Here is a 27,647-nt window from a genome sequence, read left to right as displayed (position 1 = left end):
GAGTTTTAGTGAGTTGTAAGCGCAATGTTGGAGAGCTAGATAGCACAGTGCATAGAATACTATCTGAGGTCACATTTGTTAGTTGTGTGAGACCCTAGGCAAGTCACTTAACCCTATTGGCCTCAGTCTTCATCTGTAAAATAGATCAGAAGCTGTGTGTTTGTGTGTGTGTGTGTGTCTTTATGAGTGGGTAAGTTATAGTATATATAACTAACATGTCATACATTAATTAAGCCAAGGTTTTTTGTTTGTTTGTTTTTTGTTTTCATTTAAAAAACAACTGATGGGGCAGCTAGACCGCACAGTGATAGAGCACTAGCCCTGAAGTCAGGAGGACCTGAGTTCAAATCTGGCCTCAGACACTTAACACTTCCTAGCTGTGTGACCCTGGGCAAGTCACTTAACCCCAATTACCTCAGCAAAACAAAACAGAACAAACAAACAAACAAACAAAAAAAAACAAACAACTGGTGTTGTCCCTTAATAAAGTAAGGCCAATTACAAAAACCAAATTCTCACAGTTTGGCTTTGCTCAGATATATTTTGTCACCTGTAGAATTCAGTGAATAGTTCATTAGCTTACAAGTCCATTTTAGAACTATGTACTGAGTCACCAGCATTATTTCCTGCAGAGCTCAAAGTCTTTGTGGGAAGTTTACCATTCAAACATTTAACTTAGTCTGATCGTTGCTTATAAAAAGTGATGATGGAACAGCCTAAAGGGCAGTGGCATAAAGCCCAAACTATCTCTCCTTTGGTTTTGGTTTCATTTGAACACATTTGGCCTGAAGTAAAGAATGTTATTTGATCCTCAGTAGAATTTCTAGCCCGTAATGGATTACTATAGTGATTTCCCGCTCTACCTGGATGACATAAAATAATTCATATCCATGTAAGATGTGAAACAGCTAACCAGTAATTCTCATCCTACTTCTTGGAAGCCAAGCCTGAGTCTGCGGATTCAGTGGATGAGGTTTTTTGAAACGAGGTCTTTGGAACTGTAGTAAGTTGTCTATTTCTGGCAGGAGTTGCTTTGCTAGCATTTGGAACTGAATTACTCAAACAATTTTATCAGTTCATCAGCATCTTTCTGTCAGTGTGCATTATACTCAAATCCTGATCCATTCCCCCTTTTAAAAAAAGGAAACATTTTTAAAAGATACTGGGGGAAGAAAATAATTGCATTCACTATCTTAGAAAAAAAAAAGTCTGGCATGAAAATCTATAGGGAATTAACAGAGATTTGTAAGAGTAAGCCATTTCCTAATAAATAACTGGGCAAAATAAAAGAATAGTTTTCAAAAAAAGAAGAAATAAAAACAAGAATATCAATGAATCATTTAAAAAATAAGAGAGCAGAAAGAAGTGCAAGAGGAGATATAAATGAGCAGCAAGTTTTTAAAAACTAGTGTTAAATTTTAATTAAACAAAACAAAAATTACTGATATTATACATAGTTGAGGGCAGGGGAACCAAGTTGCAACACAGAAATTCCCCAGTTCAGTAATTCCTCTTTTTTATTTTTACCTTTAAATTTTGCAATGTTCATATTTCTTAATGCTCTTTAAATTTATAATAAAAAAGGAAACAATACTTTAATGGATTGCAAACTGTTGAACTACTTTCTGAACAGGTGCTCAAAATCACTAATATTCAAAGAAATGAAAATTAAAGCAAATCTGATGAATCTCTTCCTTTAAATTAGTAAGATGGTAAAGATAGAAAAGATCCATCCTGAAAGAAAGATAATCTAGGCACTTCTGTATACACCACACAAACTGTTTGCTAACTGCTTTTCTTCTGGTCTTTATCTTTCTCCTAAGTAAATGTGTTTTTTTGTTTTTGTTTTTTTTTTCCCACTTCTTGAATTTATGAAACAGTGACAAGCTCTTTCAACTTAAAAATTACCTGCTTTAAAGGTACTGAAATATTTGAATGAGGATTGACTAAGATGACAGGAAAAGATAATGATAAATGTAGGGGATGTGGGAAAACTGGAATACTAATATATTGCTGGTGCAGTTATGAATTGATCCATCCATTTTGGAGAGCAATTTGAAACTTTGCCCAAAAGGTTATCAAACTGTGCATATCCTTTTACCCAGTAATGTCTATTGGGCCAGTATCTCAAAGAGATCTTAAAAAAAGAAAAAGGACCTATATTTTTGTAGGAGCCCTTTTTGTGGTGTCAATAAACTGGAAACTGAGTGGATGCCCATCAGTTGGAGAATGGCTGAATAAGTTATGGTATATGAATGGTTCAGAATATTATTGTTCCATAAGAAACGATCATTGGGCTGATTTCAGAGAGGCCTGGAGAGATTTGCATGAACTGATGCTAAGTGAAAGGAGTAGAACCAAGAGAACATTGTATACAGCAATAGCAAGATTATATGATAATCAGTTCTGATGGATGTGGTTCTTTTCAACTGTGAAGTGATTCAGGACAGTTCCAATGGTTTTGTGATAAAGGAGCCATCTGCATCTAGAGTGCAAGATTATGGGACTTGAGTGTTGATCACAAAATAACATTTTCACTTTTTTATTGTTGTTTTCTTCCATTTTGTTTTCTCATTTTTTTTTTCCTTTTTGGTCTGATTTTTCTTGTGTAGCATGATATATATATATATAATATGTAAATATAATATGTTTAACATATATTAGATTACCTGCCATCTTGGGGAGAGGGTGGGGGAAAGGGAGGGAAAAAATTTGAACACAAGGTTTTGCAAGGGTGAATGTTGAAAATTATCTGTGCATATGTTTTGAAAATAAAAAAAAAAACTTTAATTAAAAAAAGAAAAAAGAAAAAAATGAAGGAGAAGCAGTTCCTTTAAGTCTGAGAATGTTAAAAGCTTTTTAGATTGGCTTTCTGTACAATGCAGACAGATCCAGCCAGTGCTTTACAGAACAAGATTTTAGACTATATTATAATGATAGCAAAGGAGAACTATAGCAAAACTCCTCAGATTGGCTTACTGGGCAATGAAAACAAGCAGAGCTGGCTTCTCATTCAACTGAGTTCTTCGTTATCCAGTAAGATCCAAGTCTTCTAAGATCACAAAACAAATGGGAAGCCTGTTCTCTCTTTTTTCCCCTCTAAAATCTGAGGGGGCAGTGGAGAGCAACTTTTTCAGCATGATCCCTGTCTTTTTTATTCAGTCAGTATGACAAAGAATAACTCCCTCAGCCTACTACAAGCATAGCAGCTGAAACTTTTCTGTCTACTATTCTCCTTCTTGCTTCTTAACTTTAAAAATAATAATAAATTTTTATTTTTCCAAATATATGCAAAGATAGTTTTCAACTTTCACCTTTGCAAAACCTTGTATTCCAAATTTTTCTCTTCACCTCCCTCCCCCATCCCCTAGATAGCAAGTAATTCAATATAGGTTGAACATGTGTAGTTCTTGTAAACATTTCCACATTTAGTATGCTGCAGAAGAAAAATCAGATTAAAGAGTGGGGGAGGAGGGAATGAAAAAGGAAAAAAACAAGCAAGCAAACAGCAACAGAGAAGTTGAAATACTATGTTGTGATCCACATTCAGTCAACATAGTCCTCTCTCTGGATCTTACTTCTTAACTTTGCTTTATCACAGCTGTTTCCTCTACTGATTGGTTTCTTCACTGTTTATGCCTCAAGCCAGAAGTTCATAGTATCTCCCTTGTGAAGTAAATCTATTGAAATCCACCTGTCAGTTATGAGAACCATAATCTTTATTTAATTGTCATTATCTTCAGCATTCTTTGATTTACCATCTTGTCATTTCTAATTTCTTAAACATGAAAAGCAATCACATATAAAAACTGAGAAACCATACAGTGCCCTATAGCCTGGGTCATTTCTTTACCCCCCAAAATGTTCTCTATCTCTCCCTACCAACCTGTATGGATGTTGTCAAATTTTCACACAAGTTATTTTTTCTGACCCTTTTCAGTAGCCCAGCTATTCATATATGAAAAGGGCAACACCTTACACATGAAAACTCTAATAGCATGTTTCATTATTTTAGATTGGGTTCTACAGCTTTTTTGTGTCATACAAATGCAAATGAGGTGAAACTTATCAGTTCCATCTCAGAATGATTCTATCAAATACATAGAATTATAAATGATACTAATTATTTTGAAATAAAAATATAATTTTCCCCACATCTAAATTTACAGACCCCATCTGAAATGTACCCACACATCCCATTTGTGGATCCCAGGTTAACAACATCTGCTCTAGATGATCTCTTGCAAAAATAATAATTGTTTATATGCCAATAAATTAAGGTAGAAATATAAAGAGTTGTATTGATGTTTAAAGGTATTCTAAGGTTATGTCTAGTGTATTAGGGTAGCCATGAGAAAACTGAAATTTCCTGCCCTACTATTGTTTATATGTAATTTGGACAAAAGCAGAGATGTAAAAGAAAAGTAGAAATGTATGGAGTGTAGGTAATTAAAAATACTCAAATGCAAAGGTTGTTACACTGAAGAAAATGTGCCTGCTGAGTATAAATGATATATTTTCCTTATACCATTGCAACAATCAGTGAAATTTAGCTTGCTGGATTTAATGAGGTCCCCAATTGAGTGTCCTCTGGAGGCCATTTGTTTGTCTAGAAAGAAAGATTTGTGGCATTTAATTGAGATGCTTTTCTATAGTGGGGGTGGAGAGAATGCTTTTAGAATAAGAATTCTGAAATATAGTGCAGAATTTCATACTGATCTGTATTGAGTATCATAACATGAAGCTTAGTGTAGGAGATAGAAAGTTGGCCTTGAAGCCAGAAAAATCTGAGTTCAAGTCCAATCTCTGACATATACTGAATGTGTGATTCTTTACCCAGGAGTTCCTTTTGCCAAAGAAATTATAGGTCTGGCTCCTATCTAGTTCTTCATTATAAGAAACAATTTACCTGAAAAGGTTTTTTAAAATAACATTTCATGTCATTAAAAAGAAACAAAATGAATGGGGTTGATAAGAAACAAGTGGCTTCTATCTAGGGAGAATCTCACAAGGGAATCTTAGCAGGGCCTTTGTTTTAAATGGAAAATGGTCCCTTAGAGCAGCTAAGTAAATTCTTTATTCTGCATTCTGACACAAAATACAGACAACCCTCCTACTCTCCCAAACAACCTGCTACTATTGGCAAACTGAACTTCCATGGTGGTTTAAATAATCGGTGTCCAGGAAAAAAAAATTAAGTCCAAAAATAAGTGAAGAAAAAGCTATTTCTGTATGACAGGAAATAAACACTTTGGCAAGGAAGAAGCCAGCACATATGTTTGCAGGCAGCAAGCTTTTAGCATGAGAATTCGATTGGCTATTAGTGAGGCAAGTTTCAACCTTGCTTTTTTTATCCTTAATTCTGTTTAGCCTAGTATAGGCCAAATATATACTGAGAAGGGAAGATGTCCTCAACCATAATATAGTACATTTTGAAAATAATTGTTCTTGGGGACAGTTAGGATACAGCACAGAAGTCAGGAGGACCTGAGTCCAAATGCAGCCTTAGATACTTATTAGTTGTGTGTTCCTGGGCAAGTCACTTAACTTCAATTGCCCGAAAGAAAAAAAGAAAATATGTGGCCTTGGTATTTTTTGGCAATCAAGGGTCATTTGTAAGTAAGCTACTTAAGAGCTGTTATTGATAATATTATTTATTTGGTCTGTCCCTCCCAGTGAGAATATTTTCTCTTCTCCTCTTTGTCTCTTGAAAGTTTTAATTTCCTTTGATTTAGATCAGATGCTACTTTTCCTGACCTCTCTAGTTATTGATGTTTTTTCTTTATTTCACAGATACCTTGTGTCAATCTTATATATGTATCAATTTATGTGCATGTTGTCTCACTGTATTAGACTTTCTTCTGTGCTTAGCACATGTAGTAGGTGCTTAAAAATGCTTTTTGATTGAAGTTAACTTCCTTTTCTTCACACATTTAGTAGGTTTCTAAGACTTTGACGCAATCTATTTTTGCCTCCGAGATTAACCCTGTCCATTGTCAGATTTTTCTGTTTCCTGTTTGTTTTATATCTATTCTATTATATATGCCTATATATACACTATACATAATTGTGGGGAAGGGTATATGCATAAACTAATGAAATTGATTTGTCTGAGCAGATCAACTCAAAAATAAAATCAGCTTTTATTACTTAATAAAGCTTTATCTTTTGCATATAGAATACATTGACTTCTTAAATATCTGCTTTAATAATTATATGGGATTTAACAAAAAGTATATTTAAAGGATAGGATAAGGACTAGACCTATAATTTCATTGATACAGAAAATCCCTCAAAAGGAAGCTTCTTCTGCCAATCCAGATTTGTAGCTTTTCTGCAATTTAGAATCTTTTTAAAACTTTTTTTACAGCATAGTTTTTTAAAGAACTAAATAATTTTTTTTTTAGAAAATATTCAGTCCCAAATGCTATTCTTCCCGCCAGCCATCTTCTCTCCATTGAAAAGGCTAACATTATGGTAACTAACATATATGTAAAGTAATATAAACATTTCATATTAACCATGTTGCTTAAAAAAAAAAAATAAAGTAAAATAAAGAGAGTAGGAGAAAAAATACTTCAATCTGCCCTCAGAGTTCATCAATTCTCTCTCTGGAGGTGAGTAGCATTTTTAATTTAGTCTTTTGAAATTGTCTTGGATCACAGTATTGACAAGAATAGCCCAAGTCTTTCACAGGTGATTATTGTTTCATTATTGCTGTTACTATGTACAGTGTTCTAATTATGTTCACTCCACTTTATATTAGCTCACGTTCAATCTTCCTAAGTTTTTTGTAACCATCCCCTTCATCACAGCTTATAATACAATAGCATTTCATCACGATTATAAGCCACAATTCATTCAGCCATTTCCTAGTTAATGGGCATCCTTTCAGTATTCAATTCTTTGTCACCACTAAAAGAGCTGCTATAAGTATTTTTGTACATGTGGCTCCTTTTCCTCTTATTTTGATCTTTTTGAGATACAAACCTAGTGTTGATATTGCTGGGTCAAAGAGTGCGCATAGTTTTATAGTCGTTTGGGAATAGTTCCAAATTGTTTTCCAGAATGGTTGAATCATTGGAGCTTAGGATCTTAAAGATTTGCATGGAGATTGGGTGATTTGTCCCAGGCCACCTAGTTAATATGTGTGAGAACTGGGACTTGAATCAAGGTCAACTGCGTGAGCCTACCCTTCTGTTTGAAATGATAATATAAAACAAAGCTGGTAATAGTTTATTTTTATTTAAATATGTAGTTTTATGAGATTATGCTGGTCATATAGTTTTATAAGAATCTTCATTATAACCTAAATTATAGGGGTTGTAATTTCAACCTTGTAAGTTGTAATATAAGTCCTTCAAGTATGGCTTATAAATCCTTTTGAATCATTGCAAACACATCTTAGCTTTATAATACTGCATATATATACTTTATATATACTGCATATATCCCAAGTATTGAATTGATTGAACTGCAATAAAGAAGAAAAAGAAAATACTATGACATTCATAGTTATTAGGTGAATTATTTAATCACTTGTTCTACTTGTTAAAATAATATTTATTTGGAAGGATTGAGGTAGATGAAATTCTCTTGGATGGAATATTTTGGGTCCCTAGATTTGTTTTTGTAATTGTTACATATATTTTCCACTTTTTTAGTTACAATAGGAGACTCTCACAACTGGAAGTGACTTTTATTGAAAATATATTTTCCTTTGGGATATTGGAGACCTTTTAATAAGGTTTCAGGAAATGCTTTCAATCAGAGAAATGAAGACTACCTCACTGCTTGTTTACTGTGTATTTAAGGACTGAGTCAACTAGAAAATAAATACTGGTGGGAGGAGAGACAGAAAGAAAATATAAGAAAAGGAGAAACCTAACTAGTAGGCCATGCAGATTAAACATGGCTGGGTCAGACTGGTGGTGTGGTGTTTGTACCAGTTTCTGTGAGACTTTCAAGAAATGTGTTACCAGTCATGCTCTGGTTATGGTTACAGTGAAATGATAATATTCAGGCATTTTTCAGTTATGTCCTAGTCTTCATGACTCAAAAGATTTTGGATTTTCTTAACAAATGGAGTAGTTTGCCATTTTCTTTTCCAGCTCATTTTACAGATGAAGAAATTGAGATGAACAGGGAGAAGTGACTCATAGGGTCACACAGCTTATAAGTACATGAGGCCAGATTTGAACACAGAAAAATGAGTCTTCCTGATTCCAGGTCCAGTGCTCCACCACTGGGCTACCTAGCTGCTCTATGTGAATGATGTGCCCTAGTGAAATGATAATTAAATTTAAAAGTTAGATAATGATATGGAGTTTAATATATAAATTGAACCTGTTTTTTTTTTTTTTTATTTCAACTTTTGTTTTCACAAAAACAATTGAAATAAAGCATAGTCTAACTGGTGGAATTTGAGAATTGTATTGCCAATTACAAACTAGGAATTTTTGAAATATAGCCCCCTTTTTATAACTAGTAAAATCAAGATAGTTTGATAGTTGCAAGTTTTCCTAAGTAGAAAAGAGTATTTTGATGCAATTGTATCCAGAAATTAATTTGGCCAAATAGTGCATTTATTTAAAGGACTAGTTTCTCTCTTTGTTCCCCTTAATAGCTTTTGAAGATTAATTTGAAGATCAATTGGCATGCTCAGTAAGAGTTTTAGATAATCATCTACCTGTCAAAACACTCATGGACATTTTAAATAATTAACCATCTGTTAATTTTTTTGAGAAATATGTTATTCACAAAGTATTCATTCAGTATATGTTATATCACAAAGTATTCATCACTATTTCTAATTTAGTATAGTTCAAGGACTGAGGGAATATAACTTGTTTTGTGCAGGCATTTCTGCCACTAATTTTCTTCTCAGAAAATAACTTTTTCACTTTTGAAATTTGTTTTTGTCTTGGGTTTGGAAAGAAAACTAGAATCTTATGCTTTTGTCCTGAAATCCTGTATGCACACCCAACATTTAAATCAGAGAGTTGTGATGTGTGGTACCTGCAGAATTTTTTTGGTGTCACTGCTACTTGGTCATTGTCAAGGCTATTTTTCTCTAAGATCTCCTAATAATGAAAAGTTTCTTGTTGTAGATGATAAAGAAGAAAGTCTAATTTTTTTTAATCAGTTTAATTTTAAAAGCATGGGCAAATCTCTCTCTCTCACTCTCTCTTTCTCTCTCTTTCCTCCTCACTTTCTTCTTTCCTCTTTTTCCATCTCCCTATCCCCTCTTCTCTCTCTCTCTCTCTCTCTCTCTCTCTCTTCTCTCTCTCTCTCTCTCTCTCTCTCTCTCTCTCTCTCTCTCTCTCTCTCTCTCTCTCTCTCTCTCTCTCTCTCTCTCTCTCTTTCTCTCTCTCTTTCCCTCTCCTTCATCTTCTCTCTCTCCTTCCTCCTCTCTACATTCCGTGTTTTCATCCAAGAATCTGCTACTGTACCTGCCTTTAGGTGAGTGACTACCTCAGAATCATTTGCACAGTGTTCAGAGTTCAGAGGCCTGGCACCATTAAGTGTTTGGTCCTGCCTGAATGTGCTGCTTTGCTTACGTCTGCAGTAGCACAGCAGGAGCTTCTGTATGTCACAGATGGCAAGTTTGGATGAGAATGTCGGGTTCAAGATGTGCCACATGTTCAAAGAGTGACAGAGTCATGAAGTTAAGCTTTTTCTGCCTCTCACCTCTTTGCTGCATTTAGGATGGCATGCAGCTTGCCTCAGGTCACTTCTGCAAAGCTAACTTAGCTTGTTCATTAGGAACCAGTAGCTGTTCAACATTGTTCATGTGGGTCTTTAGGCTTTTTGCATTCATTGAATGTGTACCATCAGTGTAGGATGCATTTTAGTGTCTTGTGCATAACCAACTGAGCATGTCAACAACTCAGGTGTTAGTTTGAAGGAAGGCTTTGGGATGGCCATTCTTGCATTGTTTTTTTGTTTTGTTTTTTTGCACTTGGTACTCGTTTTGCACCAGTATTGGAGAATCCAGTAATGTAAGTTATAAAAATGAGTCATTATCTGGCAAAAGGTAGGGCACTTTCATTTTTGAAGCCATATCCCTCAGTTAATAGAAGTCTTTTGTTTTCAATTGCAGCTATAATACTTTGCCAAGCAGAAGAACTCTGAAAAATTCAAGATTAGTGAGTAAAAAAGATGATGTTCACGTGTGTATCATGTGTTTACGTGCCATCATGAATTACCAGGTATGTATTCTTATTTCAGGAACTATTGATAGATTTGTTTATTTCCTATCCTCCATCACTACCCAAAGGTCCTCTCGACCATTCTAGACAAATTGAACCTAAAGCATATTTTAATTTTCTTCTTTATATTATTATATTATTTCCATTTTAAATGTTCCCAGATTTCCAATACAATATTATGGTCAGAAAGAAAATTCTAATGACTTAGAAACTTTAAATTTGGTCTATCTGGGGAAGGGATAGAGGGACATTTTTCTCTATAAATATAAATTAACTTTTCTTGTCTCCACTTTTGTAGAATATTTTTATCCATTAAAGACAGTGTAATTGTCAGAACATAAGCAGCCATTGCAAGAAGGCATCCTGAGAAAATTTAGGGAGATAGAATAGCTGTGACTAAAAATTAGCTCTAATGTCATTAGCTGCTGACCCTTAGTTATAATCCTTAACATCCTTCTGTCTTCATTTCCCTATGTATACAATAATGATGATCAAAGAACTTTATTATTATTACTATAAGGGTGACTATATGATGAAATGGCTACATGATGGCAAAATGAGTTAGAATTCAGTAGCCTGTGACTATAACTTAGTTAGTGGTGACTTCCCAATCCTCCAGCTTATTCTGTGATTTAGCCAGAATTTTATTAATCATTCATATTTTATAGAAGTTACAAAAGGCTTACAGAAATTACAAAAGTTGTCACATCCAGTGTTTAAATATTCTGATAATGGTTTCCATGGAAACTGAGTAGGCTTTACAATTTTTAATTTTTTAAAAATAAACATTTGGCAACTTCCAAACTGAGCTGAAAATGTTCTGTTTTTTATTGATTTCAGTATGGCTTCAATATGGTCATGTCACATCCACATGCTGTTAATGAAATTGCACTAAGTTTGAACAACAAAAACCCCAGGTAAGGTTATTCTATAATGTATAAGACTAGTAAAAATTAAGTCATAGACTTAAACTCTGTTTGGTCTGGTTAGATTATGGAGTCTGCCTATCTCTCTCTCTCTCTGGGATTAAATATGATGATGTAGGTTTAAGAATTTTTATTATATCAATTTTGTATAGCATAGATAAATGGTGACACTGTTCATTTTTAGGTCTCATTAGTTTCATTGCTTAGTAGACCTGCCTTCTATTATCTTCATCTTCATGTCTATTGGATGAATTAGGAATATCTAAAAAATGTATTAGTGGTGGAATCTTTGGAACCTCTACTTGAATACTTCTTGATATAGGTATTCACTTAAATGGGAATATTTTTATAGAAAAAGTACTCCCTTCCTCCTGTTATATGACCTTTAGACCTGTGGTCTTTGATATCAGGGTTATTACAAGAAAGTCTACATGGAATAATTTTTATTAGGGCTGCAAACTAGAACTATGTGTCTAAAAGCCTTGAACCTTGAAAAGAAAAAGAAAGGTATGTTCTTTTACTTTGTTTTCAAAGCATGTGTGTATATATTTGTATCAGTGTGTATAACTTTGTATATAGGTGTGTATCCATCTCTCTCTCTCTCTCTCTCTCTCTCTCTCTCTCTCTCTCTCTCTCTCTATATATATATATATATATATATATATATATATATATATATATATGTATATATATATGAATATATATATATATGCATATATATGCATATATATCAGTATATGCTTAAACTATCTATGATCTCATTGCTATAGATATTCCTTCCACCAGTGCATGTATGCATGTATATATATTATGTAAAGAGACAGCGTAACATAATGACCTAACATAATATAAAAGCAAAGAAAATCTTGGTTCAAGTTTCTCCTTTGATGAATATTGGCAACATATCATAGGCTAATCATTCAACTTGATATTGCTTTTGGCAATTCTTTGAAACAGTAAATAGTAGAGAAGGTGCTGTTATGCAACAATAGAGAGGACAACTCAACATTCTGTATAGAAATGAAGTCCCAGTTCCAATCCCCATCCTCATCATTACGTATGTTATATTGCAATGCATGTATATGTCTTGTTCATATGTGTGTATAATTCATGTGAGTGTGTTCTTATATCACAGATTTTCTCTCGAAGGGTCTCTTTATTATCTACTTCAAAGTTGTCCCATGGTAATTAATATTCCGGTAGAATATTTTATATCTCCTAATTATATTTTATTTTTGTTAGTTTTGTAAAGATAGATAGATAACCACATGCCTAAGAACTATTAGACCATCTAAAAATCTAATTTGAAATGAGGTTCTCTCCAATTGAATCACCATGTTTTATTTCAAGTGAGGGAAGCTCTGAGAGTTGGCAGATTAACTTCTTTGGTTTGCATTAAAATGTACTGATATATCCTTAGCCTCAATGCCCTAAGATCCCATTTGTTTTTGTTTAGCACTTTTTTATATCATTGGCTGTCACAAGGACTTTTGTCCAAATTAATGTGTGGGACCCTTTCTCCAAGGGGTGCTATCTAGCCAGATTGGCACCAAGAGCTGGCATAAGATATAACACCCTTGTTGTATTTTACTTCAAAAGTTTAGAAAAGTTTTCCCAATTTTCCTTTTAATAATATTTTCAGATGTAGTTTTATTTTTGTTTCTGGGGACAAGGGGAAAAAAATATGTATATTAGCACAGCTGTTATTTGCTAGTTCCAAATCACCTACATAAAGAGGGGGAGAGTAAGCTTGTTACAAATTCACATTGTCACAGAAGGGTTATTCAGAGCCATCTGTGAATGAGCACATTGGAAGCATGAGAGCATCTATTTAATTTGATTTTAAACTTTTTAGACAAATTAAATAGTTTTGATTATATAGCATGGAGAAAATATGCAACCAATGATTTCTTTCCCAAATGTTTCCAAATTTCTTAATGCCATTCAGCTCATAATTTTTTTTAAAAAATCAAGCAGAACCATTATTATGCAACATTAAAGGTTGGGGGACAATGTCCTTATCCAGAATTTAATAGCTAATGTAACTCTTTATTGATTTTTCATTAATATCTAATTTTGTTGTTAGAAAAATGGGGCAGAACTGTCAAATAGGTCATAAATTTCTATCTTAGACAAAACATAGATAGAATTGTAAGCCAGTAAAAATTAAAAACATACTCAGAACATAGAAATGTATTTCATATCACTGCATCCATTTTTCTTAGGAGAATCCAATTAATTATGTTTTCATTGATTTTCATTTTCTTCTTTTTTGTTTTGACAGAACGAAAGCCCTTGTGTTAGAACTGTTGGCAGCTGTTTGTCTTGTAAGAGGAGGGCATGAAATCATTTTATCAGCATTTGATAACTTTAAAGAGGTAGGAGACTCCAAATTTGTGGCATGAAATGTGCTTGCAGTAGTTCTTATAAATTTGAACAATCCTAAACAGTTTATCTTTTTCCTTGCTCTGGATCTTAAAGAATGTGGCAGTTAAATTTTCCAATATTCTTCAACAGGAAAAAAGTCTTTGAGAAATGAAAATTTTTTTTGGTTCCTAATTTTAGACTTCAGATTGTGATTAAAAATGCTTATATTATTAACTTACATTCAGGTAGCATGAAAATGAGATACCCAACTTGATGTATGTACTTTTAATTAGGACTTGTGTTTGGTGGCTTGTTTTATAAAATTTTATAAGCCCTTTTCATCATTGCTACCATTATCCGCTAGTATTTTTAGTACGTGTGCTTTCTGGGTATTGGACAAAATGAATAAAATAAACACAAGCCCTGATTTTAGGAACTTCTAATTTAAAACAGGTGATCTTGTCATAGGCAAAGCATAACCAAGTAGGTATGTATAAGCAAGAATAGAGACTAGAGAAATAGTTCAATGCCTGAAACTCTATACCAAGAATGATTTTAGGAAGTAATTACAAATAAAAGTAGCATTTCCTTGGAATGGAAGTTGATCTCAGCTTGGACCTTACTTCCTGGCCTACATTAAGACTCAAGGTCCTCTGGTTTGTCCTCATATGAATGAATGAGCATTTACTAAGCACAGTATATGATATGTGACAGTCACTGAGCTTAAGTCTGGACAGATACAAACTAGAAGTCAATATATTCAGGATACTTACATTCTAATAGGAGAAGACAACACATAGATAAAAACCAGAAAATTGGGGAGAAAAAGTGTGCATAATTTGGAAATGCCCTGAAAATGACATGGAGCCCTGGTTCTGATCAGGATAAGGTGAAAGCCCCTATATGAGAAGCCAAAATCCCAGCAACCATGGTTCTACATTCTAAGAGCACCCAAGCATTTGTTAGTACCTGCTGAGTATCTGAGTATTGAGGACATAAGGATAAAAGCAAACTGTTCCTCAACTCTAGGGAGTTTTCATATCACTATATTACTGAGGCATTGCGCTTCAGCCTAATGATTGATATTAAGGCTCTATGGTGGGAGAAGCTTAGGAGTATAAAGGAGGCCAAAATTCAGTGCTATTTGCAGTGGTACAATATGGCTGATCATTCTGCTTTTTAAATGATTAGTATGGTATTTCCCCCCCCTTTTTTTTTGGGTGGACATGTGGAGACATAATATATTTTTCTATACCCTTCACCTGCTTCAGCAGCTTCTGCTGCTTCAAAATTCCAAATGATGTCCAAATGGCAGACTTGGTTATGGAGGTAAGCACTGAATTGACCACAGAGTCAAGCCAACTTTAGGAAAAAATGAAGAGAACTCCTACTTTTCATTATAGAATCACAGAAGGTCCTTAAATCCAGACTGTAGTTTCTAAACAAAACATTTAGAACCAAGAATATTGATGTGAAGAAATATAAGTATAGTATGTATACCCAAGATAGCTCCTAATATTTAAATTCTTGATAGAATCAGATTTTAAAATGTCATAAATTGAACACTTTCCACTCTGGAAATACTTGCTGCATAACTACATCAATTCTCTGTCATGATTCTCTGTTGCCTTTGTTTGGATATATTCCAGGGAAAATCATGATCCACAGAAATATCAACTATATAAACCATATAAATATAACTTTATATAACTATATAAAGAAAATAGTGTTGCTATGACCTATTTAAAAAGTAGGTGTTAATTCTCTTTGTTTATATAACTATTTTTATAAAAGATAGCTATTGTATTTTACTTGACTTCCGAATCTAACCCTATAGGACAAGTTATATTCTTATTTAAGAAAATAATCCTAAAATTTTTCATGAGTTTTAACATGCTGAATTAGTATCATTTTTTTTATTTTTAAAAATTATATACTTTTAAATAAGAAGTAAATCATTTCAAATAATTGAACCTGAAGGGAAATTGTTTAAAGACTAATTCCCCTTGAACTAAGTATTATATCTAAAAGAAGCTGTTTCATCTATGACAAGAGGCATGGACAGAATTTCTTTCTGTTAGAGGTTCTGGACTTTTGTATAAGAAAAAGAATAATGTTCAAGTTTTCCCAATGAGGGCTGAAAATATAACATTTTACTAAGGAACTTTGCATATAGACCTTAGTAAGATGTTCATTTCATTTTAGATCACTTTTTGTCTGTTAAATTTGAAAATATAAAATTTCACAATAAAATAAAAAGTTTACATTTTCTTTTTTTAGTTGTTGTTTTTTTTTTCATGGAAGAAATTAAATGTTAGCCCTTTTAACAAAGGAATAGCATGTATATTTGGCTTTATAGGTTTGAAGTACAAAGCCCTAGTCTTATATATAGTCTTTCCCAGTCCAGTCCAGTACTTAGGCAAAATAAAATTCTGGATAGGAGTGTAGAACTTAGAAGAAAAAAGAAGAAGCTGTGTCTTAGTGAGGCAGTTTACAGAGAGAAGGAATACTTGGTGTTTTATTTTTTAGTTTGTTGCTGTTATTATTAATTATTTATGTTTTCAAATTATTGAAACCTTTAGTTCTCAAGTCAATGTAATAATGCAGAACATACTACTGACATTTGGTACCAGATGCTAAAAGGAAATTTAAAAAGACTCTGGATCTTAAATATCTAGCATTTTTCTTAGCAGAGCCAACAAACCAATTTCATGTCTAAGTTGACCCACCACTAATTGTTTCAAAGTGTAACACTAAAGGAAGGCCTCTTCCAATCCTCACAAAGATTGTCTTCTATATCAGACTGCATCATCCTCAACTAGATATTCAGTACTCCCAGTCAAAATGGGTAGAATCTTCTTGTGTTTAAGTGTTACTGAAAAAAGAGCTTTCTTGCTCTCTCTCTCTCTCTCTCTCTCTCTCTCTCTCTCTCTCTCTCTCTCTCTCTCTCTCGTTGTCTCTCTCTCTCGTTGTCTCTCGCTCTCTTTCTCTTACTCTCTCCCTCCCTGTTTCCCTCCCTTGCCTCCCTTCCTTCCTTCCTTCTCTCCCTTCCTTCCCTCCCTCCCTTCCTTCCCTTCCTCCCTTCCCTCCCTCCCTCCCTCCCTCCCTCCTCCCTCCCTCCTTCCTCCCTTCCTCCCTTCCTCCCTTCCTCCCTTCCTCCCTTCCTCCCTTCCTCCCTTCCTCCCTTCCTCCCTTCCTCCCTTCCTCCCTTCCTCCCTTCCTCCCTTCCTCCCTTCCTCCCTTCCTCCCTTCCTCCCTTCCTCCCTTCCTCCCTTCCTCCCTTCCTCCCTCCCTTCCTCCCTTCCTTCCTTCCTCCCTTCCTCCCTTCCTCCCTTCCTCCCTTCCTTCCTTCCTTCCTTCCTTCCTTCCTTCCTTCCTTCCTTCCTTCCTTCCTTCCTTCCTTCCTTCCTTCCTTCCTTCCTTCCTTCCTTCCTTCCTTCCTTCCTTCCTTCCTTCCTTCCTTCCTTCCTTCCTTCCTTCCTTCCTTCCTTCCTTCCTTCCTTCCTTCCTTCCTTCCTTCCCTCCTTCCCTCCTTCCTTCCTCCTTTCCTTTCTTTTTTGCTAAATCTGAAGCAGCCCTCTTTTTAATAGTAGAGAGTACCTCCAGAACAGTATTTGATGACATTCTGAAAAGTGCTAGCCTAGGCCTCATTTGGGGTCACAGTATTCCTTGCTAAATCTATGTGGACATGGCTGGCATATATAGGCTGTCCAGAAAGTCTTAGTGTGGTTTTACAGCTTAATAACTTCAAAAGTATAAATGCTACAAACTTTGAAAAGCAAGATTTGAAAGGTTATATAAAATTTCAAAACACTGAAATGATTATTAAAATTTAACATGATTGCCTTGTACTATGTATTGCTCTTGACAATTTTCAAACTTTGTAAAAACTTTCACCAGTGGGACAGCTAAAAGGTGCAGGGCATAGAGGTCAGGAGGACCTGAGTTCAAATCCGATCTCAGACATTTAACACTTCCTTGTTGTGTGACCCTGGGCAAGTCACTTAACCCCAATTGCCTCAGCAAAAAACAAAACAAAAGACAACAACAGACTTTCACCAGTGGCTGCTCAAGAATTGAAAGATTTGCATCTGTAATCCTAGCTTTAAAATCATCTAAATAACAAGGTTTAGGTGAATATGTGACTGTTTTGATGTTGCCTCACAAGAAAAAGTGAAATGGAGATACATCAAGTGACTGGTAGCCAAACAAGAGGATCTCTTCTGTTGATCCATTAGTCTGAGAAAGTGCCATCTAGAAACTATCCTAGTCAAATGATATATAATGAAAGAGTGATCCATCTTTTTGAAACTAAAAATTCATTCTTCAAAATTCTGAAATTCAAAATTCTGAAAATTGACCAGTATAAATAAATTTGAATAATTAAACTTTCAAAAATTGCTAGATTTTTTCCTTTCCTTTCTTTTTTTTGTAAACTTGTAGACATTATACTTAAGTTATTAATGCTGAAAATTGCATGAAAACTTTTGGGACACCCTGTGTTTATACAAGACAATTTACTTGTCAGGTGAGCTTATAAGGCTTGGTAATGACCACTGTAATGATTGTTTATGTTGAAAAAAAAATGAGACCAAGGCTGATTTTTTTTTTTTCTGAATCTTATTATCTGATTTGTTACATATTGTTATGTGGTGGTGGTGGTGGTGTGGGGGGTGTGTGTGTGTGTGTGTGTGTGTGTGTGTGTGTGTGTGTGTGTGTGTGTGTTTTAAACACAGATTTTTAGAGTCTTTTAGTCTCTGCAGTCAGATTAGAGAGTCCTATGCTCCCTATGCTCCCTTCCTTACCTCTCTCCCATAACTATCACCACCTCTTCCCCCTTCATTCCTATCTAGCTATTTATTGGTGTAGCTTTCTTTCTCGTATTTGATGAAGCTTTTCTCAGTATTAGGAAAAGGTCAATATTGGGATTCTCAGGGAATTCCAACATAATTTGACTCTTGGGCATCAGAAAACATTTTTTTTCCTCCTCTTCCCTTCTTTATTATATTCTTATTTGTATTACTGAAATCAAGTCTTTCAATTTATTTTCATTTTTTCCCTAGTATTAGGGCTAGATTTGAACTTAGGTCCTCCTGACTTCAGGGCCAGCACTCTATCTACTGCACCATCTAGTTGCCCCTTTCTTATGTCTTGAATTAGTTTTTAGTGCTAAAGTTTTAGGGCATTTGACTCTAAATATGTGATGCTGTTCTTGTGGAGAATTTCTGAGTCACTAACATGTAAAGATTTTAGTGATGGATTTGCAGCAGGACTGCTTCTAAATCTGACATAAAAAAATTTTTATATTAGTGTCTCTTCACTTAGTTTTAGTTATTCCTGTGTGTGACTGGGGTGCCTTTAGTCCTCATAATATTTTTAAAAAACCAAACATATAAATGCATATTACTATGGAACACATCAGCCTTGCCCCACAATCTTATCTTTTTCCTTTTAATCAGTTATTTTTGTAGGATTAAAAAAAAGTAATGTTCAGGCTCATACTATATGAGAAAATGTTATCATTTAAGTTCCACTGTCGAGATATATCTTAGAGTGGGAAAGAACAGAAAAGCATATTCAATTCTAAAGATGAACAGTACTTCTTAGTAAAGAGACATTTTTTACAAAATTGATAAGTTGTGCATAAGATATTGAACTTTGAGCTATTTGCACTATTCTTTCTGCTAAATAGGTTTTTACTGGATGTCCATAACTTTGTGCAGGATCTGACTCACTCTTAGGATAATTGGGTATTTGCTAGATTGATCAGTAGGATATTTTGTACCTTCTCTTTTTTTCAAAGAGAATAGGAGCCCTCCTGCATCTGGATACTAGGCTTAGTTTCTTTTCCCTTTTTCCCTAATGAGCATTTCACCATCTTGGTGAAATTGTATTTTGGACAGTTCAACCTAATTCAACTTTGTGGTTTGTTTAAAACTATAACAAGAAATACAAAATTGGTACCTAGATAAATTTATTTGAAACATTCCTAAATATCACAGTTCATTCCAGCTTGAATGGTTGTGATTTTAATTTTGATTGTACATGGGTAGATATTCCAGTTGGTGTGGTTAATGGTAACTGGTTGCCATGTTGGAGATTATAACAAAGAGATCAGGCTTGAAAACTAATTAGAATTAACTTTCCTTCCTCCTCCTCACTCCCCCTCTCTTCTTCTCCCTTTCCCCCTTAACACCCTCCCTCTTCCTCCAATGTAAGATCATCCTTAGGACACACTAAGAGTGTTACATTTAGAGTTGAGAAGATCTGGATTTAAATCCTACTGCTGACCCTTACTAGCTATGTGACTATGAATAAGTAATTTTTACTATGCCCAAATTTAACCCTTATTTTTCCAACTTCCAGTTGGGGAAAATAATACCTGAATGGGTTTTTGTGAGACTTGCATGATATTATATAAAGCATATGGACAATTTTAACATTCATTGTAAGTACTATGTATAACTAAAATTATATTTATATTATTTTGACTAACAAAACTTTTACATATTTCTTTAATGAAAAAAAAAGACAAAGCAATTAGCAAGGCTATAAGGCTGATTATGTGATTCTTATCTCCCTAAAGGTAATATATTTATTAAAAATAGAATGTATCTAGCATCCAGGACAGCCCTTGAAATGGGCCAGGTTGGGTGCTATGAGCCTAATGATTTTCTTTATTACTCATCTCATGTGAGTGGAAGCACATACAGCTGGCTTTAATAGTCATTCATTGAGAGCTGAATGGCATTGTCTTTTTTCTACATGTCTTAATACTGAAGACTTCTAATATTATTTATAAAATGTATAGATTTATAAATTTCCTAATTATATATACTGCTGTGGGCATGAAAGGAATTGTTTACATAATAATATTTTCAAGGGGAAAAAGCTTTTCCCTTTTTTGGGAAGTTTCTGATCGTATTCATTTGACCCTCATCAGACCATGCTAGGTAGGTAGTGATCCTTATCCACATATCACTGATGAAGAAACTGAAACCCCAAATTGTTGTAACTTTTGCCAAAAATATAAAAAAGTACTCACTTTTTATACCTGTAGTCCTTTGTTTTGTATGCAAGGCTGTATTTCCTCCAGATAATCATTCTGTAATAATAATAAAGTGTAAGCAAAGTACTTTACATATGTCATCCCATTTGAGTCCAACATCTACCCTTTGAAGAAGACTATTATTATGCCCATTTTGCAAATAAAGAGATTGAGGCTACAAGCATAAATGATGTTATTTTGCATCACACAGCTGGTAAGGATTTGAGGCAAGATTCAAATTTTGGTTTCAAGCCAAGCACTGTATTTACTATGGCATTTAGTGATCTCATTATGTCAACATGATGTCAACAAATCTAATGATATGTCTATTTCCCCTAGTTATCAATATAAATGCAAAAAGAACTGAATTTTTCTCCCTATGCTTCGCATATTTGAGATCAAACTCTGGTGAAATTAAAAGAAATCTCAAAACTTCTTCCTTCATATCTTTCATTTAGCTCTTAGATTGTCACCTGAATCAATTTGGCCCGATTATCATAGGATCTTTTCAACCTAGAAACTGTCCTTGTCTTGCTGTTTCCCAGCAGTCATCATGGTGATTATCTAGATAGTCATGATAGCTCCACTTCTTTCTAAAACACTTCAGCCAGAAGTAATGATGTCACTTAGTGCTTTGGGTTTATAATTGTTTCTACTTCCTTTAAGTACAGAAAAGCTCCCCTGTGGGCTTCTCTCTGTGCATCTCACATTTAGCCTATCCTAATTTCGTCCCTTTATCAGTAGAAAAACCTCACATCTTTTCTTTTCCTACTCTTCCTATAGTCTGGATGGGGATAGTGAAAATCAAAGTGAGGAAAAATCATTTAGAACTTGATGGCCATGATATCAAATTGGCTTCAGTGACATCAACAGATTGTCCAGATTGCTTGGGGAAGCACCTGGAATTGATCAGGATGTAGTACAATTCTAATTGTGATCCTTTGGTTCTAGAAGGGTAACATTCGGCCTTAAAGTAAAGTGACAAGTTTGGTTTTTAAAGGCTCCTCTTCCTCCTTCTTTTGATCTGTCACTAGAAACAGTGAAAAACTTGTGAAATATCTGCTAAAGTCACCATTTTCCTTGCCAGCCATGGTACCTCTCACAAGGGGTCTCTGCTTCTTTCTATAGAGATATTTCTTTGGGAATGCCTACATGGTTTGCCAGTTGGGCGTCAGAAACTATTTGTGCTATACTTTCTTAACTGGATTATTATTTCTTTGCTATAGACCAAATTGGGCAAGAGAGGGAGCAGATATTGGGCTTTGGTCCCCACCTCCCTCTGAGCACAATTCCACCTAATCCAATCTCTCTAATGTTTCAGGATAGAAGGATTACATTTTTGGCACAGAACAGTCCTGCCAGCTGCTTCACTGTCATCAAAGACTTTCACTAAGAAGAGCATGAAAAATAATTTTCACGTGCTTTTATAAAATTTCTTTAGTTTAGGGATTCACATTCTCAAAACCACATCATTTACCTGTTCATTCGTGCATTTGTCTTATTAAGAGAAAACTGTGCATCCTTATGAGTGCCACCAATTTGGATCTTATTAGACTGGTTTACTTTCTAAACCAGACCTACCACTTGGGTAGCTTCTAAGGAAGCTTTTATTGGTTCCTATCTAATTTTCCCCCTTGTTGTTTATATCTAGCCAGAACTTTTATAATTTTTCTTCTAATGTCTGTTTTCTTTCTTTGCCTTTTACTCAATCCCCAAATCTTTTATCTAGTTTATCCTCCCTCATATTTTGCAAAGTAACAACTTAGCAAACATAGAATTTGGGATATTTCTCTTAATGTTTAAGTAGTGAGGAAAATGAAAATGTTTGACTTTAGGTGGCAAAGATATCTATGTTTTTAAGTGAATCTATGTCATAAAAAAGACTTCACTTTTTAAAGGTACCATCAAGCAAGATTCATGAACAATATACAATAATGTATGTATGCAGATCTATGAAGGGAATTAATTGTTATTCATGTAAGAAAAAATAGAAGATAAGACGTTCAACTCCTTGCCACTGTGTTTAAGAACTAGGAAATAGTTTCAGTGATTGAGATGATTAATTCATATTTGCATTGTATAGTAATGTGCTTTAAATGATTTAATTACATAGTGTGGAGTCTGAATTGGACTATTCATAGTTTTTTTTCCCTAAACAATAATAGACGATTCCATGGAAGGGAGTGCCAAGGGCAGAGGTAAATAGAAATAAAAGGCTCCATTGTGCTTTATCTGTTCAGCTCTAGAGCAAGTCTCCTTGTGACATTTCTCAAAATATACCACTCACAGGCCCCCGAGGGGTGAACCCTTTTTGCAAACTTCCCATAGGAAAACCTGAAGTATATGATAGCAGTCTTAGGAGGCTGTTCCATTGAGATATTTAGTAATTCTCTAACATAGAATCTAGCTCTCCTACTATTGGATGTAACTATAACTTTCTAGCAACAGCAACAAAACAAGCAATGACTTAAAAAAAAAAAAAAAAAAAAAAAAAAGGTTATAGGAGGTCATTTATCCAGAATTTGTAAATGTCACCTTTAAAGACTTTTTAAATATTTGTTTTCTGCTATTTCATAGGCATAGGAAATTCGTGATGAGAATGCATTCTGTTATTGCAGATCAACAGCTGATCTTCAACTTTATAGTTTTATAGGGCTACATAAGGTAGTAAGAAGTTAACCAACTTTCTTTGAGTCCACATCTTTTGTTAAATCGGTCATTTAATAAGCATTTATTTAGGGCCTACTATGTACCAGGTCCAAGTCTAAGTGTTGTGGATTTATATGGAAAGGATGAATCCCTCCTGTCTAGAAGTTTACATTCTAATGGAAAAGTCAAGTACTTATGTGTTTCACCCCCATACTCACACAATAAATTGGAAAGGGAAAAAGAACACATGTAAATAAATAAAAAGTAATTTAAGAGAAAAAGTAATTGTGGAGGGAAGTTATTAGTATGGAGGGAGCAAGAAAAACTTGGAAGTAATAAGTGGTATTTGAATTAAATCTTTTTTTTTCTAGTTATGCAAATTAAGGTATATATATATATACCTATATACACACTATTATGGCAATAAGTTATAGAATCTTATAAATTTTAGAACTTCATTTTAGTTGTTAACTTAGTTTCTAGTGATCTTAGCTAATTTTTCAATTGCATATTAAAGGAAATTATGAGGCAGAGGGGTAGGAGGAAGCAAGGACATCCCAGGCTTGGGATTGGCCAGTGAAAAGTGTCAGAGCTGTTACTTGAACCCAAGATATTTTTGATCTCTAGATCAGTTCTCTGTTTATTACATCATGGCTGCTTTACCCATTTGTGATCTTTCTCAATCTCCTCATCAGAAAAAAATACATACTTAGATACAGATGGTATTAAATAGAAAAACTGATATGAGTAGCTGGTGCACATACTGAAGCCATAGAGGAAAAAATTCTGCTCTTCCTGATAAATATCTGTTCAGGAATCCTAAATGTATAACCATTAAGGAGAAAAAGTCTTAAATTAGGAAGAGGAGCAACAGGATAGGCATCTACTTAATCACATGACCTCCAGGATCCCCAACTTTACCTAGGAGTATTGTCACTCTGCTTTATAAAACTAGAAAAACAGGTTTCCTTTATGGCTACTGTGTAATCAAAAATATGGCCAAAAACCTTCAAAGCAGGACAGCTGCCCCAGGAAAGTTGGACACAGATTAAAAAAAAAAAAAAAATTCCCTCACTTCTTCTATGACTTAAATTTTCCCCTTCCTTCTGATGAGTAAAGAGAAAGTCAGTTTGATATAATTTCAGGCAGCTTTGCTGCAAATAGTTATGTGGTATCAAGAACATGAGGAGAACTGATAGGAAGTACACCCCCCAAATCTCTTAAAACATTGGACATTTGTAATTAGCTATTTCTGCCAGCTATGAAGTAGAGTCAATTTTATTGCAGCCATTAGTTGTTAAATGGGCATAAAGTGAGAACACTTTGACAGATGAGGGCATAGATAAGGTATTTTATATCAGTAATAGTAATTTTGTCAGAAGTATGCAAAATACCATTGGTTCTTCTTCCTTTGCTGATCATAATATGCTCCATCAACTGCTGTGTTTATTCACTTCTAATAATCTTCAGGGCCTTCTTTGATGTGTAAAAAAAAAAATAGATATGTTCAAGGCACAAAGGGATAATGGTGCCTTGCAAAAAATATTACTTAGGAATAGATTAAATGATCACATTATCACGATTTGCATCTGTGGGGCTGCTTTGCTTCACAATTCTGCTTTAATTATATTCCTCCCTCTGCCCTCAAGCCTGTGTGATATTTATATGACAAAGAGGTCCATTCTCTATCTTGTTCACAGCAGCCACTGTTTTTCCAGGAGAAGGTGCTTCCTTTGTCATCCTGTTTTATTTTTGTATGTATAAAAAGGATCTCTTTAAAACTTTAGCTTTTTGCCAACTGTGAAATAAGGGACCAGAAGAATGTTCCTTTTATCTGCTGTCTGCTGTTCCCTTTTTTATCCTTAAGAGATGACAAAGGAAAAGCAAAAATGCTGAAGAGAATGAAAAGAAAATGCTGAGTGGTTGGTTTTTTTTTTTTTTTTGTGTGTGTGTGTGTGTGTATAAGCCCCAGAGAATCTGAAACAGTGAAATGGCATTGGGCCTCAGATTAGAAGGTATCTTTTAAGAAGCTGTTGTCTTTGACATTTAGATGTATTTTAAAGATTATGAGGCACATGAGGACAATATGAAGCACTCTGCTGTGGGATAGAGCTGAGAAAAAAAAGCAAACAAGCCAGTAATAACCATGGCAATGCCTTTATCAAGTTAAAAAAAAAAAAAAAAAAAAAAACAAGAAACACCATAAAGATGGACATTTAACTAAATTTAGCTAGATTTTAAGATCTTTTCATCTTTTCAGCAATTAATTTGAAGACCCATGTTGACATTCCCTTAGCTTCTCTTTCTTACTTTGGAAGAAGCCACTCTACTCTTTTTCACCTGATCCCTGCTGACCCCACAGGGGATGGGGGATATAATTTGGGAAACAAGAACTGAACTGAGTTATTCAATATCCTTAATCTGCTTTATCAGCCTCATTAAAGACTTTTATATGGGGTAAAAATGAAGACTGTTGATAACTAATTGAATAAATCAAAGAATTAGAGATTAACAGTATTAGAAGGCCTAGTTAAAAGTCAGCTAATCAAATCTCCTGACTCAAGCACAGTTAACAGTTCCAGATAGTTATTTATTCCACTAAGTAAATTTACTGGAATGGTAGGGGTTCCCAGCTTCTAATAGCATTCCTATGTATTCCTAGTTCAGATGTTCAGGTTTTTCTTTCAATATAAGAGAGCCATTTTCCCTTATCCTCTTTGTATTTAGCATCTTTTGTGCACTATGTCTTCACTGGTGAAGATGATCATTTAACTTTTTTTTTTTTCAGATAAAAAAAACTGAATATTTTAAAACTTCTCAGAAACCAATTGAGAGTCTAAGAAAAAAAGAACAATATATGCCATTTTTGTCTTTGAAAAGTTTATTGTTAAAAGTAGAAAAATAATATAGCACCCTTTCTGGGTCAATTCTATAACTTTCTGGAAATTTGGATCCCTAGAGGGATGATTAAAAGAACCTTTTGGGGGCTGGGCCATAAGATATAAGCTCCACTCCATTGGTATGTTCTCCATTAATATTTAGTGAGCTAGACTTAAGAAGAAATTAATTTAGAGGATCTGGATTAAAATAATCTGTTATTTATTACCTTCGAAATGTTGAGCAAGTCACTTACCACCCTTCTTATCTTCTTTCCTCCCTCCCCTTCTCCCCCCTTCCATTTCCCCTGCTGTAAAAGGAGAAAGTTGAGATAAATTGCTTTTGAGATCCCTTCCATTTTTATATTTATGGTCCTAAATCACAGGAGAGCAAATTTTGACTCTTTTTATGCACCTATGACTGACACATTCTCTCTCTCTCTCTCTCTCTCTCTCTCTCTCTCTCTCTCTCCATAGATATACATATATGTAGATATAGATATTTGTGTGCGTGGTAATTTTTTATGTTATATATGAATATTTATTTTTTATATATTTCCATATGAGTCATGTTGGGAGAGAAAAATCAGAACAAAAGAGAAAAAGAAAAAAAGGTGAAAATACCTTCAATTCACATTGTCTCCATAGTTTCTCTCTCTGGATGTGGATGTACTGGATTTGAAATTAGAGAACTGGGTTCAGATTCCAGCTTTGTCACTTACTATGTGGGTAGTCTTAGACAATTCAACACAGCCAGGGGATAAAGTGAATAGAACACTGCATTTGAGATTTGGAAAATTTAAATTTGAATTCTGCTTCAGATACTTAGAAATGGGACTTTAAACAAGTCACAACCTCTGCCAGCCTCAATTTCCTCGTTTGTAATATGGGGATAATAATAGAACCTATTTCTCAAGAGTTGTTGAAAAGATAAAATGCAATTGTGTTTAAGTGACTTGAACAGGGTCACACAGACAGGAGATGTTAAGAATCTGAGGCCAGATTTGAACTCAAGTCCTCCTGACTTCAGGGCTGATACTCTATCCTATCCACTGCATCACCTAGCTGCCCCCTGGAGAAGTCTTTATGCAGAAGATGAAGTTTGACATAAATTTTAAAGGAACAGAAAAGGAGTCTAAGGAGAAGGTAAACTGGTGATATACTGGAGACATGAGAAATGGCTGCTGAAAAGGCCTGAAGTTGGGAGATGAAACATCCCATGTGATGAACATAGAGAAACCAGTTTGATTAAGTTTATGGCATGTGGTAAGATTCTATAGAGCTTTCAAAGCTAAACAGAGGAGTTATTTAATTCTAGAGGCAACAGGAAGTCTCTGAAGGTGATTGAGTAGTAGGCTTACTTTGTTAAATCTATACTTAAGGAAAACTACTTTGGTGGTAGAGTGCAGGACGGACTGAAGTGATTAGAGACTTCAAGTAGAGGGACTTGAAATTGGGAGACTTGCATTAATCAAGGATGAGGGCTAAAATATAGGTAGTAATTGTGAGTAAAAAGCAAGGAGAACATAAAAGATGCAGGTATAAACAAGGATAGAGGATTTTAGCTCCT

At 34.5% G+C, this 27,647-nt stretch overlaps 1 protein-coding gene across 1 annotated transcript in view; it reads left to right on the top strand.

Annotated features, from left to right (window-relative positions):
• FMNL2 (formin like 2) overlaps window positions 1–27,647 on the top strand; it is a 362,363-nt gene that overhangs the window by 273,527 nt on the left and 61,189 nt on the right. Inside the window, 3 exon segments of the mRNA XM_074303437.1 lie at window positions 10,103–10,211; window positions 11,052–11,128; window positions 13,422–13,515. Coding sequence (XP_074159538.1) covers window positions 10,103–10,211; window positions 11,052–11,128; window positions 13,422–13,515 — 280 coding nt within the window.

Source organism: Sminthopsis crassicaudata, chromosome 3 (genome assembly GCF_048593235.1).
Source record: "Sminthopsis crassicaudata isolate SCR6 chromosome 3, ASM4859323v1, whole genome shotgun sequence".
Lineage (NCBI taxonomy): Eukaryota > Metazoa > Chordata > Mammalia > Dasyuromorphia > Dasyuridae > Sminthopsis > Sminthopsis crassicaudata.
This window is presented reverse-complemented; position numbering and strand designations above follow the sequence as displayed.